Source organism: Cyanistes caeruleus, chromosome 3, assembly GCF_971803275.1.
Source record: "Cyanistes caeruleus chromosome 3, bCyaCae1.hap1.1, whole genome shotgun sequence".
Lineage (NCBI taxonomy): Eukaryota > Metazoa > Chordata > Aves > Passeriformes > Paridae > Cyanistes > Cyanistes caeruleus.
Genome location: NC_141703.1, coordinates 8847472 through 8863302, shown reverse-complemented (window position 1 = coordinate 8863302; position 15831 = coordinate 8847472). Strand labels below are relative to the sequence as shown.

Sequence of the window (15831 nt, the reverse complement as noted above, 5' to 3'; positions counted from 1 at the left end):
TGTCTATGGGAAAGGTTGCCCAGGACTTTGCACACCTTGTAAATGTCACACATGCTACAAAGGGAACATCTCACCTTGTTCTCTTGCTCTCCACCCAACTCAAGAACATTCTCATCTTTTAAAAATCTAATAGAAAAAATTCCTTGCTAATACAACTTCCAAACTTTCTCCTCTTCCATGCATACCTGAAAAATTATTTTACAATGTTGTTGATTCTCCCATTTTCATCTTAAATTTTCTTCTGCCTGACTTCTAGCTCGGTGTGACTCTCAATGCTGTGAGTAAAGTTTCTAGGTAGGAAAGTCCCCACTCCTCAGTTGTTTTGCTCCCAAGAGTCAGCACTAACAGGTTCAGCAATTACCTTCCTCAGAGACGTCATCTCTGTCCTCATCTTGAGACAACTGCTGCCCTCAAATTCCTTCCTAGGACCTCTGGGTTTGGAATGCCTGATACTCCTTTTGTGTTCCTAGGACTTCTCGGGTCCATCCATTTCAGTTTTCTCTCCAAAGTCAAACTGAATGGTCTTGAGAATGTAGCTGGGATTTTCTTTTATGTTTGAATAACATCCAGCACAGCTGGGCATTGTTCCAAACTTAGTGCTTCTGGATGATGCAGTAATAATACTGTGAGAATAACAATACTACTGCTACTACTGCTCTGGAGAACCAGAAACACACATTCCAGTGGCTACAGTTTGAGCAATGCTTAAGGTCAGTTTCCAAGTTAGGTTTATTTGTTTCATCTGTTTTCCTAAAGAAATGAAACAGGAGCTGAGGGAGCAAACAGATTACCGAAAAAGGGAGGAATAGAGACCAAGTTTTGTAAATTCAGATGCATGTCAGGGTTGGCTCTATGAGCTGGAGTGTGGAAAATAATAAGCAAATTGGAAGCTCAGTTTTTTCTTCAGTTTCTGTTTCAGCTGTTGGTGTTTCCTTTGCCCCTTCACACTGCCTCTCTGCTTCACTTTTCTGAGTTTCAAGTTTGGCTTATAAAAGAGAAAGCCTTTAGGAGATTGTACAGCCCCTTGCCCAGCTGCAGTGGGTACATGGAGGTTGGCAGTAGGTAACACCAACTTTTTATTTAAATCACTGATATCTCTTCAGTATCAATAGATATCATAACCCTTGTGATCTAACACATGGATGCCAGTCCTGTGTCTCTTCTCAAGGGACGGCATTTTAAATAGTAGCAATGCTGATATAAAAAGTATGTTACATCTGTAGTTAAGCATGAGTACAAAAACTTACTTTTACTGGGCCCAACAGATAATACCAAACCAGCCCAAGTCAGAGGATGGGTGGGTGACTGTCACACCCAGCTCACAGCTGCAGCTGTGGCCCTGACTCCGGAATTCCCAGTGGGGAAAGAAGAAGAGCATCTGTGGGGTATCTGCCAGCCAGCAAAGACAGGCACTTGGCAGCCTTGTGTTTCCTGGAGGCTGTGACAACTTCACAGAAAACAAGGGTTTCAAGAGGAATGGCACAACCATAACTGCCCCTGGCTGTTGTGTAACAAATTTCTCTTACTTCCCATAACCATGGCTTCTAAGCCTGCAGCCAGGGCATTTCCTCCTTGGCTGGCCCCACACCAGCCACCCCAGCCCACTGCTCTCCTGCTGTAGCTGTCCCTGGGACCAGCAGCAGCAGAACTGCCTGTTCAGAGAGGTCTGGGTTTGCTTTGTGTGGAGCAACCCATGGAGACCAAACTGGAAAACATGCATTTTCCAGCTGTTACTCTAACGAAGCATAAACTTTGCACAGACAAACACACACCACTAAGGCAACTGCCTAAGTTGCTTATGATGTCAAAGCAATGCTACAAAGATATAAGCTTGGAAGCTCTGATCCCTAAGCCTCAGCTGATCCAGATATAAACTTTGAATTAAAGCTTCTCAATTCTTTCCTTTCTAAAGCCAGCTTTTGCAAAGTTTTTCCCCTACAAAAAAATAATTTCAACTACTACTTTCAACTCAGAGGACCTGTAATGAGTGCCATGAAACAGGCAACTATAATTTGCTCACATCACCAGACCACCCAGCTACAACTGTGCCTACTGTTTAAGATTAATTTCCTAAAACATTTAACTCATATGAACACTATACAGCTATTACAGCATTCATCTGTGATGTTCTTAGTCATGAATATATTTCAGACTAACAAATGACCTCACTTGGAACCCTGTAGTAGATTCTTGTGAGATTTGACCAGACCACTTTCAACAGCTGCTGTAGAAGCTCCAACAAGAGAAAAAATAAACCCCCAGAGTTATTGACAGAGGTTAGATAAAATCATGACTGCTTGAAGCAGAGTGCTGTGACCACCAGTAAAGGCAGCCACAAACTTGCTGTTACCTCACCCTCTCACCTCTGCTGGCTAATATCTAAATGCTAATTTTATTATCTCTGTTTGGATATTTGATTGTATGAACACTGTTGGAGTCCTTGTCTTGATACCTAGACATTGGTGAAGTGGAAATAAGAAACAAGAGATAAAATTTTAAATGAAAATTATTGTCTCTTTCTGACTCAAAATCATTAGGAATATGGATAAATAAAAAGGGATGAACACATTTATATATATATATATATATATGTGTGTGTGTGTGTGTGTGTGTATGAAAGTTCCATAGAAAGATCATACTACTTTTTGTCAAATAAGAGCTAAATTTCACTCATCCCCTTTCTTCCAACCTCTAATTTTACCTAGCCAGATGTGAATAAACACTGAATAATGGATGCCTCAAAAATTTCAGTTAATGCTACAAAATCATAGAGCAGAGAACATTTGATTTCTTCTAAGGTGATTACACATGTGTGGATGTTTTGCAGTTAGGATGATAATGTTTCATACTCTAGGAGGTGCTGTTCAGAAATTATTTTAATTACCAATATAGGCCTATAAGGAAGAGAATCTGCTGACTGGAAAGAAGTTTGGATGTGTTGCAGCTGAGCCAGGTAAGTCCATCTCACCACCTTCCCCTCTGGATGGGGGATTTTGCTGGCTTTGAAACTGACCTCTGTTGTCCCTATGCTGTGCAGCCTCATAAGCATAGATTACAAACTCTGTTATTAATTTACTTATATGGTAAAACTAAAATTTTAAAATGTTAGTGTCACTACAAAACTTGCCTTTCCATCTCTTTTGCTTCAAGTACTTGTGCTCTGCCACCACAGCAGCTTCTTTGCATGAGGGTAAGCGCCTGACACAAACCATGATGACCAGGGAGGTGTTTCTGTGACTCTTATTCCCCTTTTCAAGTTGTTTTAGATCAGATGTTGGATGGGAGTTTCAGGGGTGTTTGCAGCTGTCACTCTAGCAAGACCCTGTTTCTTTTTAGAAAACTTTTATGTAACAAATACAGCTGCTGCCACATATGTTTCCTGTGTCTGAAAACAGATGCTTGGTGGAACATGGGAGATAAAACCTCCAGTTACTCAATGATGATTTAGATTCATCAAAATTGAAAATCTCCCTGGGTGGGCATGTGGTGTTTGGCTGCAGCTTTCTTTGAGGAGGGGGGAGAGAGAAACCTTTCCATACGTGACCAATGTCCACAGAGCCTTTACCTGGCACAAACCCAGCAGGCAGAGCAGCTCACAGGCAGCACAATATAAATGTGACTGCACAGCTTTGGAGCCATGGTACAACTGGGTTTATTGCTGCATTTACAGGATAAATCTGAGCTGATACTCCCTGGGAGACAAACTGGTGCTGGCTTTGAGCAGGGAAGGTCCTGCAGCACACATGATATTCTGATGGGGATGTAGACTGGCTCTGTGCTTTTATCAACACCATAACTGTGCTAAAAAATCCCCCTCCAAATTAAATGGGAACAAAATGATCTGGTCAGACTGCACAGGAGGCAGCAAGGCACATCCCAAATAATCAGGTAAGAATTGCTAATTATAGGAACTGCTCTCTGTATTAGAACAAACCTTGTCTGTATCTATATGGCAGCCACTGAACTGATGCACACAGGCTTCCAGGAGCTAATAGTTCCTTTTATGGTGTGTTTAAAATATCCGTGTGCTGGCATTCACATCCAGCTCCACAGGGCCTGGGATTTCAGTGGCTTCTGTGAGTGCTTTAGAGTGCATGAATCTGAACTGAGCACACCAGACTCGCTGCTGGTGGCACAGATCGAGCGCAACGGGATCACAGCCATCAGAAAGGTAACGAGTCACTGGCAGACACCCAGCAGGCAGTAAGAAGGAAAGTAACAAATCTGCTCTCTTACTTTCACACTTCTCTGTTTACATTAACAAAACCTGCGTGGGAAGAACAGCAGGTGTCTTTCATCATGAAATCATAGATGGGAACACGCAGCTCCCTAGACATGGGCTGGACCTTAATACAAACCCTTCTGTCCCAACTCAAACCCCTGACTGCCACAACACAGAAAATATGTATTGATAGAAAATACCAGTGAAATGTGGGCTTTCATAATCTGCAATTCATAGAATGACCCTTGGAATGAGCTACTTGGAAAAGCAGATAATAATGTTCAGCATTTGTTAGGAGAGTTAAAAGTAGCTCTGTGTACCCACAGATGTGGATGGGGAAAAGAAAGATGGAAAACAAGTTAAATTTACTAGGACATGATGCTGAATGAAAATACTTTTCCCAGAGTTTCATGATAATCTTTCTGTAGAAAGAAAAGCTTTAACTTGCACCATCAAGATTCACAATAGGGGAAAAGTGTGAGAAATAGAGGCGAAAGAAATTAGGCCAAGCTTGGAACAGGACTTCTACAAGATCTTGTCCCTAAAATGCATCCTCAATGTATTTCCCAAGTTCTCACTATTGTAGACAAGTGAAGAGGAATATTTTTCTCAGTTACTTTTTATATTGATCAAGAACACAAAGCAAAAATACAACTAAGGCAAAACTTTATTTTTTTTGGTAGAAAGAAAAGTGAAACAGTCATATAATTAAGCTGTATTTTCTAAGGTTCTTCTGCAGGAGGACCTTTACCAAGCCTCATTAAACTGATAGTCTTACTCAGTGCATCTGGTTTTCAAGTAAAGCAAAAATATCAAATGAGATTACCAGCTATGTGAATATTTCTTCTGATCATTGTACCTCAATACCTATGACAGGGGCACAACAGCCACCACTTTTTCTAATCTCCCACTTCTTTAACCATACTGATCATACTGAACCTTTTTCCAGCTGCTGCCCCACAGATCTTTTCACATTGCACAATCCCAAATATGAGTTAACTAATGTATTTTTGTCAGTTCCACAATTTGGCTCTTAGGCTGGAACCTAATTCTGAAATTTCTATCCTTACCCAAATAATGCTTAATTATTAATCTACATTTGAAGGTCAGCACAACATACATACACATCTTCACACAACACTTGCCTTTGGCAAATGCAGTATTAATTTTACTTGCACTTCGGTAAAAGCAGGATTTTATTTGTCTGCAAAGCAAGATATTTTGAACAGTACTGTAAACTACACATACACAGGGCTCCTTCTGTAGTGTCACACTAGCTATACATATACACAATTTAAGCAGTAAAATATTCTTTAGCTTGCTCTTTGCACAGGACACTTGTTTCAATAGTATAACTAATATTTATCTGAAAAACAACCCAAACCTAACAAAACTGCATAATAGTACTTTAATATTAATTTCTTAAAGTTCAAAACAGCCCTACAGCACTGTTAGGCTGTTACCAGTCTCTTACAAAGACATACAGTATAAACAAAAAATCCTATCCTTAAGCAGCATCTGAAAAAACAACTTAATGCAGCTGCCACTTAGTGGCAGCAATCATTTAGGCATTTTTGGTATTGATACATCTCTTAATCATATAATTTGTGCATTTATCAAGAAAAATGTAGGCCCCAATCCAGCAAATACTTGCAGGTGTGCAAATGCTTTTCTTCCACGTGGAATATTTCAAGTTAAGACTCATCAGATGAGCAAAGTTAAGAATTTGCGTAAGTCCTTAAAGGAGGGGAATTCTTAGTGCTGAAAACTTAACTGTTTTATATTTCACAGGACTAAGATCCAATTCTAGACTTAGAGAACGTAAGAGAAACCCTTATAAAGAACAGATATGTTACTTTGATAAATGCTTTCAAAGCTAACAAGAGCCTCTGGAAATGTGTGTGCCTTCACTGATCACTTTAATCCTACTTGGAGGATGGGTACAGTCATATTGTCCTAGCTCCTGGCTACTGCATGAGGAATCAATAAAGTGCTTGCCACAAATTCTGTAATCATGGAATAAAATCAAATTTAAGTACCTTCAGAATGTTTTCAGATTTATAAATGATGAATTAAGGGCTGGTGTCAGATCCCCAGCATGTTTCCCTGAATTGCTAACAAATATTATGCTCTTAATTTGAAGACAAATTAGAATTCTGCTAGCACTGGGTTTATTTCACCTCTGTCCCAGCAAGGTCCTCCTCTGCCTCCAGGGGAAAAGCTTACCTGGATTTAGTGTCCATGTAAACATTCATGCTTGACCAGAAAGTAATGCTCATGCAATTTCACAAGCACCAGCATTCAAAGGGAGAGTTTGCTCTGTTTAACCAAGCATGGAGAACCAGTATTGTTTACAGTATATCCACTCTGAATTGTATTCATAATTTGTTCCCAAAGGCACCATAATCCTGAGAGGTCTTGCTTGCCCTTTGACATTTCTTTGATGTGTTTTGTTCCTCTGGAATAAAGTATCTTTGATATTAGCTTTGACATAAATTCTACTATCTTTGTGTCAACTTCTCATCAACATACTTCTAAATATTTAAATTACAAAAATTTTCTCTTCAGATAGATACAGACATTTAATATATATATTAAATTTCTTTTGCTAGCTTTCAGGTAACTAATCTATGAGAACTGGCTTAGACTGTATGCTCTCTGTAGAGAACTTCTATATGCTCCTCATACAGAAACAAATAATAGTTTGAAATATCTAGCCATATGTTAGGATGATTTACTATTTTAAAGGCTTCGGTGTTGCTTCTTTTCTCTTCCAGTCAGCTACAGGATAATAGCAACAGCAAACACATTGACAATGCAGTTCATGGTTCGGTTTTCCCATCTCACTGTGCAGGTTCCTAAAAGAGATTACAAAATTAAATTACAAAATTAAATTAATTACAAAATTAAAATAGAATTCTATTGTCTTTACTATAGTCACTTTATTGAAGTGACAGATTAATATGAATATTTAAGTTCTAATTTAAGGGAAATAGTAGTATATCAGCTTGATTATAAAAAAAACCTAAAATCCTCAAAACATTTTCATTAACTTATACACTGTTTGCTACTTAATGTGAGCCTTGTAATCTTAAGAGTTAACAGGAAAGCACCACTCCAGTATCTTTCTTTAAAAGCTGGATTTGCAAAAATCCTTGAAATTCCCATACTGAAACTGGCATGACAGACAAGAAATCAGAAAAGGGACTGGATCAAATATATTCCAGTGTATTTACTTTCTCTTGTTCTCCCTCTTCTGTTGTATCAATGCTTTGATTCATCAGCTTTGATTTGCTTTTTTTGTTTCAAAAGAAACATAAAGATTAAGCTGTTTACCTAACTTTATATTATGATTTCTGTTTAAGCTTGGTTGACTTTTTGAGGCTCTCTCAGTTTAAAACTTAAACCTTGTCACCCTCTTCTAGAAAGACTTTTTTGAATCTGTGACAGAGAGCAAATTATTTAAATATTGTTTCCCTGTGATATTCTCGACCTGTGGAAAAAATCTATTTGGAACTAATTTTGAAGCAATACAATGCATCCAAAGACTGGCTGATAGTTACACAGCTGAAACACATACTCTAAGACAAACTATTTCTATTTTTCACTAAGTTCTTTTCTCCTCCAAAGTAGCTGTCCCCTCACAGCAGGCAGATATGTTTAGGGCTACCCACATGTATTTACTGTGAGCAATGTTTTCTGCCTCTTCAGCTGAGAGGATTAAATGTTTTGACTCTTGTCTCACAATGAAAGGCATTTCTATTCCTGCTTCTCATAATTTCCAAAGCAACCGCTCTTAATGCTGGCACTGTCTGATAATGTTTTGGTGGGGTTGTACACAAGCACCTCATCCTCAAAATTACTGCTGCCACAGCCATTCCCAAAAGTGTTAAACCCAACTACTACAACTGAGCAAGAAGTAACATTTCTCTTATTACAAATTTTCTGTTTGGATGGGGAAACTTACCATCAGTTGTGGTATCCCAGAAGCATGAGCTTGCTGTGTGGAGACCAGCTCCACTCCTCTGCATCACTGCACAGGTAACTGCAAGGTACAGTCATAAAACCAGGGAATTCAATCAGAAGAGGTGAATCATTCAGCATTTACAAAATTGAGCCTGTATTGCATTTTCAAAGAGCTGGCACATGGCATTCAGCTAAGACAAAACCTTTTCTGACAACCCCTTTGGCCCCAGAATTTTTATTCAAGAACTTGTTACTCATTTCATGATTATTTTTACTCACACGAGGACAACAGCTCCAACAAAACACTGGCTAATAGGATTATTTAAACCACTTAGATATGGCTTGTGCCCCTCAGAATGGGATTGCAGGTGCTGTCCTCACAGGTACAGCAGAAGTCACACTTGTTAAGAGTTGTTTCCCAAAAATACTTGTTGACCCCTCTCTGAAGCCACACTCCAGTAATGTGCAGCTTTTCTAGACTGACCTGCAATGGTCATAAAACCACCGACAACCTGAGTCAAGACTTTCAAAACAACAGAGTGCAAACACTTGCTATTACATCAACACTCCATAAAAGGACTAAAATGGGTTAAACTTTCTTATTTATCCTTTTCCTTCCACACGTATACACATAAACATAACGAGACATGACTCTGCATACAGAGTCTTCCAAATATTTCTATTTAAAGGCTTAATCTGATTGAAGATTTTATTAAAGACAGTGATTTTTCCCTGAACTGATGCTTAAAGGTTGATATAGTTGTCTTGAGGTTGCTTAACAATCAGGAGACCATGTAACATGTAATCTTCTGAGTTAAGTGTTGTCAGCATGCTCAGCCCAGGTAAAACTGTCACGGCTTTACCAAAGGTATTAATAAAAACGTGTGTAACAGAAGAGTTCAGGTACCTGCTCTGTTCTGTTTATAACATTCCCCATAATCTTTCAGCAATTATTTATTGTGACTGCCTGTGCTACAAGTACAGCTGCTTGTACTTACCAATGTACTTATAGGTTTTCCCAAGTTTCACCAGATGGGTCAGCGACTGTTCTACTATAGCAGCAGTCCATTGGTTGACTTTGTTGTGATTATAATCTGCCTTGCCCAAAACACTTTCAATGCACTAGAACAGAGGGGTAAAATAGCTACAGTAAATGCACTTCAAAATGTAGAATTATAAAATGTTTTGCATAATCTGAGGGATTTTTTTCTGGTAGTTAGGTTACTTTAAATCAGCTCATTAGGTGTCAGCTGCTGAATGGGAAGTAAATGACCCTTCTTGGAAATTCAGTTTTAGTACATATTTACCACAACATTACAGGTATAAAAATGAGGCTCTGACTAAACATCTCTTGCAGGAAAGGCCTTTGCCATATACTTTGGATACCAAGTGAATGGATCTATTTACCAGTGAACATCCTAACACATCCTACTGTTCCTAATGACTGCAGCTCCAGTTTGGCTTTCAGAAGCTGCTGTAATGGGGACGGCACTGCTCAAATCAACAATATCAGTCTGGGCTGGCCAACCTTTCAGAGCATATTAGCAAAATTCCAAAACCTTCAGAGATAGAGTGACAATAGTGAAATGCACACACCTGCTTAAAAGATGGAGAAGATACTCAAGGTCATATCTTGTAGCATAAGAAACATCTGAACTGCTTGAAAATTGGATATTCTCCAGAGCTACAGATTGGCCAATACATGCTTAAACTTAAAATGACTGAACAAAAATCCTTCTCTCAAACTGTAACTCTTAAATTGCATTCTCTGCTTCTGAGAAATTCAGAATTATGTGCCGATAGATACTTCTTAAAGTTGAGGAATTCACTTAAGAAAAACACACCTGGAAAAGGTAAGGGAAATAAAACTGTGTTCTCCTGATTCAGTAAGATGTATCCCATGCACTAATCCACCACTAACAAGCTGTGTAAGAGACCTGTGCCCCAGATTTTGAAAAGCTCAGTTAATTCTGACCACACTGTTCAAAGCTGGCCAAAGGAGTCAGTGGAAACAAGCAGTCACAAAACACAATAAAAGACAGAACAGGGACAAGACACCTCAGGGATTTTGGTCCTTCCAGAAATGTACCCAGAGCTGGAGTCCTTGGCTCTGGTTAAGCTTCCAGTCAGAGGCAGAGGCTTGGCTTTACTCCCAGTGTCTGGAGATGGGGTCACACCCTAATGGCTTTACAAGGCAGGGACAGTTACATAAAGAGCTGAACTGTTGTTTATCTAACATCCAAGAGCTTGCTGTTGTGTACTGGAGCAGCTTCAAAGAGTGCAGGTGGGAAAGGACCTGCAGAGGCTCTTTAGAAACCCCTGTCTCAAAACACTATTTCTCTGCAAAACCTGAGAGCATCTGTGAGCAACAGGCTCCTCATTAATCACTTTCTAGGTATTTAATTTAAACTATCAGGCTACTCACTTTCATCCTGTTCTTTCTCTGCAAGAAATGTATTTTAAAAGCTAGAACAAGGAGCTCACAGAGTGCAACCTCCCATACATGCCAAGGCTAACTTCCAAGTCTGATAACAGTGCTCAACTCAAGGCCTTGTCCAGTCAAGTTTTAAAAATATCTAAGGATGGAGACTCTGCAAGCTATTCCTGAAAACTCTCCAGTGATTAGCTTCTCTCTAGCTGGATAAAGGGAAAAAATAAATTGGAGTGAATTTCCCCTGAAGCTTGTGACTGTCACCCTGACTCTTTCCACTGCAAATCTGGCTCCCCTCTCATCTTCAACTACCTCTTTAGGTAGTTGAAGACATCAACTGGATGAAGCTTAAAGCAGGTCCAAGTTAAACTCTGTCTTTATATAAATATTAATTCTATTTTATATTTAAATATAAATAATTTTATATTTATCTGGGATGGTCAAGGAAAATAACTGCTTTCACTACTGTGCAAGGTATGGTAAAGAATTTCTTTGAAATACAGTTGTTAGCTAAAACCTACCTCCTTAACAATGTTGTGGGCCTCATCAGCATTGAAGATCATCTGCAATAGAAGTGAATTATTATTATTTCTCTCAGAAAAGTAAACAAATTATAGCTTAAGGAACAGGTAATGATCAGGCCTCATGTCTAGTTATTTGTATTGTAGTCTGTTAGTATAATTTTAAAATCTTACTTCTTTTCCTCAGCTCCACAATGTCATTTAGCATTGCTTTTCTAGTGATGTTTGAGTGGGGGCAGAAAGCTCAGATCTCAGTGAACTTTGAAACAGGTTCACTTTACATTTCCTGTAAAGATTAAATTCCACTATGTCCATGTTTGGAATATTCTCCATGAAAAATTAAACGACAAACTTTTTCATCTGGGTCTTAAGAGCTGTGTTTTTACTGGAGTCACAAAGTTGCTAACCCACAGGTTACACCTTGCTTCCCAAGGGCAACACACAGTTTTGCAAGCCTAATATCTGAAGGACTGGTTTGCACAGTCATTACCTTATCCAAATACCTTTCTCGAGCGCAGGAAAAGCTTGTAGGTTTTAATTCCTCCTATTTTCTACTCCTTCCTGCTCATGGGCACTTGGCTTGGCTCACAAAGGAGTCACAGCACGTTCCCTTGTGCCACCCGCCTCTTCACAGCCCTGAGCTCCAAACACTCAGGCAAGGGCAGAAAACCTCAAGGGCATTAATGTTCAAGTTGCTTGGAGTTTTGGTTTATTTTTAAATGGAAACTGGTGCCCAGAGCCCTGAGGCGGCGCCCGGGGAGAGATCGGCTCCTCGGCTCGAGCAGGCGGGACCAGCCCGCGGCACTGACCGGGCCTGGCACTTCGGGGGATTTTCCCAGGGAAACCGGGTTTTTGCCCAGGAAAAATGGCCGCGGTCTGACAGCCCCACGGCAGCGCCCGCGCCACGGCTCCTTCCCGGAGGGAACATCCAGCCCGCGGCCCCGGCCCGCCCCGGGCAGCGCCGCTCGGGCCCGGGCACAGCGCCGGGTGAGGCGGCGGCCCTACCTCATCGTTGTGGGGGTGAAACTCCTCCATGGCCCCGGCGCGGGCGGCGGCGGTTCCAGCAGCGGCGGCTGCGGAGAGTCCTGCGCGGCTCCGCCTCCGCCGGGCGGGCAGGCCCGGGTGGGGCTGGGCCGGGCGGGCAGAGCCGGGCGGGGCGGGCAGGCCCGGGTGGGGCTGAACGAGGCCGGGCAGGGGCGGGCGGGGCAGGGCAGGGCTGGGCCGGGAGGGGCCGGACGGGGCAGAGCCGGGCAGGGGCGGGCGGGGCCCGGCAGGGCTGGGCAGGGCAGGGCCGGGCGGGGCTCCCCCGGGGCCGGGAGCGGCCCTGCCCAGCCGGGAAGGGAAGGAGTGGAGAGGTCCCCAGAACAGCAAGGACTGGGACGTGAGGAGCGGAAAGGTCCCCAGCACAGCTAGGACTAGAATATGTTGGAGCGGGTCCAGAGGCGGCCCCAAGTTTATCAGAGGGATGGAGGAAAGGATGAGAGAATTGGGATTGTTCAGCCTGGAGAGGGGAAGACTTTGGGGAGACCTTCCAGTCCCTGAAGAGATCCTAAAGGAAAGATGGGGCGAGATTATTTACAGAGCATGTAGTGACAGGACAAGGAGGAATGGCTTCAAACAGAGAGTGTAGGTTTAGATCAGATATTAGGAAAAAATTCTTTACTGTGCGGCTGGTGAGGTACTGGCACAGGTTGCCCAGAGAAGCTGTGGATGCCCCATCCCTGTCAGTGTTAAAGGCCAGGCTGGATGGGGCTCCGAACAACCTGGGATGGTGGAAGGTGTCCATGGCAGGGTGCTTGGAACAAGACGGTTTTTAATGTCCCTTCCAAACCAAACCAATTTATTATTCTGTGACTCTCTGAGCGAATGCTCCCCCCGGTTCCTGCCGGGCACAGTCCCTCCCGAGAGAGGAGGATTTTTCTCTGTTATGTTGTTGCTGTTGGGAAGTTCTTTGCTGGACATGGAAAGCTCCCCCAGGAGCGTCTTCTCCGGTGGAGCCGTCACAGCCCTCGCCTTCCTGTGTTCCCCCTTTCCCCTCCGCTTGGAATGAATTTGTGTTAATTATCCGACACAAAGTTATCATTAGTTACCTGTAACATTGCCACTAAAGTTACAAAAAGGGCTAATTTAATTTCTGTTCCTTAAATTCTATTATAGAGAATTGATCCTGAGTTTTAGTTCATTCAATACACACACACACACACACACCCCCATATATATAAAAATGCGTTGTATCTTTGCTGTCTCTCTGAAGTTGCCTGGGAAACAGGAAAGACACCTCATACAAAACTGTTGAGTTTTCAAAGGGTGGGGTTTTTGTTGTTGTTTCAGTGTGGGGTTATTAAATGAATACTATTTATCTTTATTAGAGAGGATCTGGGAATCTTGCATCGGTTTCTCCTGCATTTTCTCGTGATTTCTCCTGTACTTCCAAACCACATTAAGCATGACAGAGAAGACCAAGGCTTCTAGTTTCAGTATCAGTGGAATATGTTTGGACACACAGACACCCACTTTACAAAAGGGTTTCTTGTTCAGTCTTAATTGTACATTCATTGGAAAGCTTGTGTTTGAAAAACATGAAAGTACAGAGGGAAGTAAAGCATTTTTTATTGCCCTGCTCTCGACATAGCTTTCATGTTTAGTATTTGCTAATGGCCATGGAAGGAGAAAACTGAAGGTGAAACCTCTTCAAGAGCGGATCTTTATGAGCAAGTGCAGAGGGATGTGGTCATAGGAAAACACATGAAAGAAAATCTCCTGCAGTATAAAGGTTTCTCTTTTTTTAATTTTTTTTTTTTCTGTGACCTCTGCAGTATTTTTGTGGGCTAAGCAAGAGATGAAATTGCATGCTGGCTTTCAGTGAAATAAAAACCATTGGAAGCATTTGTTTTACATGCATTGGCGTCCTGTAGACAAAGGTACCAGTGCTTAAATAACTTATCCTTGCATCCTGTGGACTTTTTTATCCTTTGTATCCCTCAGAGATCTTACATCTTTACATCTGTATCTTTAGATGCAGTATAGTATCAAAGGAAAATAGTTCCTAGGCTGTTTTTCTGTTCTGTTTAGAAATATTCAAAGAAATATATTTTTTAAAATATTAGCAATAATTATGTCACTGAATTACATGGAAAATAAAAAGGGTTCCTGAATAACTGATGAATGTGTGTGTGTGTGTGTATGTATGTGAGTGTTTGTAGGTTCTAATGCAAAGAAAATCACTTACCCTTCCTCTCCAGCTACCCTTTGCAGATAGAGGATAGCAGGAGGTCCAAGGAAATGCTGAGTCCATCAGGCTCAGCTCAACATCCAGAGAGCCACTAGAAAATTAACAAAATGACAAAACAATATTAACCCAGGAAGTGTTTACAAATAAACATCAGCATCGCCCATGAGCATCTGACACAGATGTGTCAAACAGTCTGATTTTATTCTTTGGTAGGACAGCTGGTTTAATGGATGAAGAGGAAATGCAGAATAGGTGTGTTATTTTGTAGTGAATTTGTCTTTTTTGCTCTCCCACATAAGAATATGTAATCTGTGGAAAAACTAACCAATCAATCCTAATAAAAGTTTATAAAAGTAGGAGGAATAAATGCAAGAAGATGGGTGGGTTTTTGCTCTACAGGCTAATTCATATTAGTCACAATAACTTGAATAACAGAATAAAAAGGTGCTTATAAAAACTTGTTATTGACAGCATGTTGAAAGAAGTTGCAAGCATGCTGAATGACAGGATCAAAACTAAAAATACTGAATAGGTTGGAGAAAACAACAACAAGAGACTTCATAAAAATCAGGGCATCAAATACACAACTACAAAATGGGGCCTGATTTTCTAGGCAGCAGTGCTGCAGAGAAAAATATGTAATTACAACAAATAGGAACCCAAGTATGAAGCCATCTAAATAAATTGAAGGATACCATGAAGGGCACAGAAAGCAGTCATTTTGTTCTGCTTGGTGTTTATCAGGCACTGAATGTAACTCTCAGCCCAGTGTGATAGTGGGACAGACAGAAGAGTAATTCTTCCTGAAGGCAGCACCAAAAGGAAGCTTAGAAAATGTGATTTGTGGAGGAACTGCATTTATTTTATCACCCTTTCCCAGACTTCTTTATAGATGTCTCTGACTGCATAGTGATCTATTGGAAAAGGTGATTAATGAGCCAATGTGTGATGAAAGGTAGAGCTAGAAATAATGCCTATAATTAGAACTCAGGGAGATTTATGTTAAGTATTAAGAGAAAAAAAAAATCAACGGAAAAGAATAATAAAGCACTGAAGCAGACCTGCTTTTGAAATCACCTCCTCTGGATCAACAACATGTTGTTAACATATGCCAAGCATCTAGGTGGCCTTTAGAGGAGGAAGTATTAAATAATGCTTGGGCTAATTTTAGATACAGATTTGTTCAACTTTCACAAGTATTGAGGAGCTATTTTCCTTTCTTTCCTAATAAATTCACTATTTTTTATCTTAAATTCAAAAACCTAATTCACCTTTTTTTAATCTTATTTTTTGTTATTTTTTTTTTCCTGAGAGTGACTAATGCTCTTAGTGATTTCACAAGAGAAACACAAAATTTTAATAAGGAGCTAGCACACTTCTTTTCAGGAGGAGTTACCCGATAACATTGCTTAATTCTTTATTATACTATTTCAAATTGCAAACTGGAAAATGTGAATGG

The 15831-nt window shown here is 40.7% G+C and overlaps 1 protein-coding gene across 1 annotated transcript; it reads right to left on the bottom strand.

Moving 5' to 3' along the window:
- Positions 1 to 4871: 4871 nt before the first annotated feature.
- Positions 4872 to 12323, bottom strand: DYNLT3 (dynein light chain Tctex-type 3). The gene is made up of 5 exons (XM_023923488.2): positions 12146 to 12323; positions 11141 to 11182; positions 9187 to 9310; positions 8190 to 8267; positions 4872 to 7080 (listed from the first exon to the last, which is right to left on the bottom strand). Exons 1-5 carry the CDS (start codon positions 12173 to 12175, stop codon positions 7004 to 7006), a joined length of 351 nt encoding a protein of 116 aa, XP_023779256.2. The 5' UTR covers positions 12176 to 12323; the 3' UTR covers positions 4872 to 7003.
- Positions 12324 to 15831: the final 3508 nt, after the last annotated feature.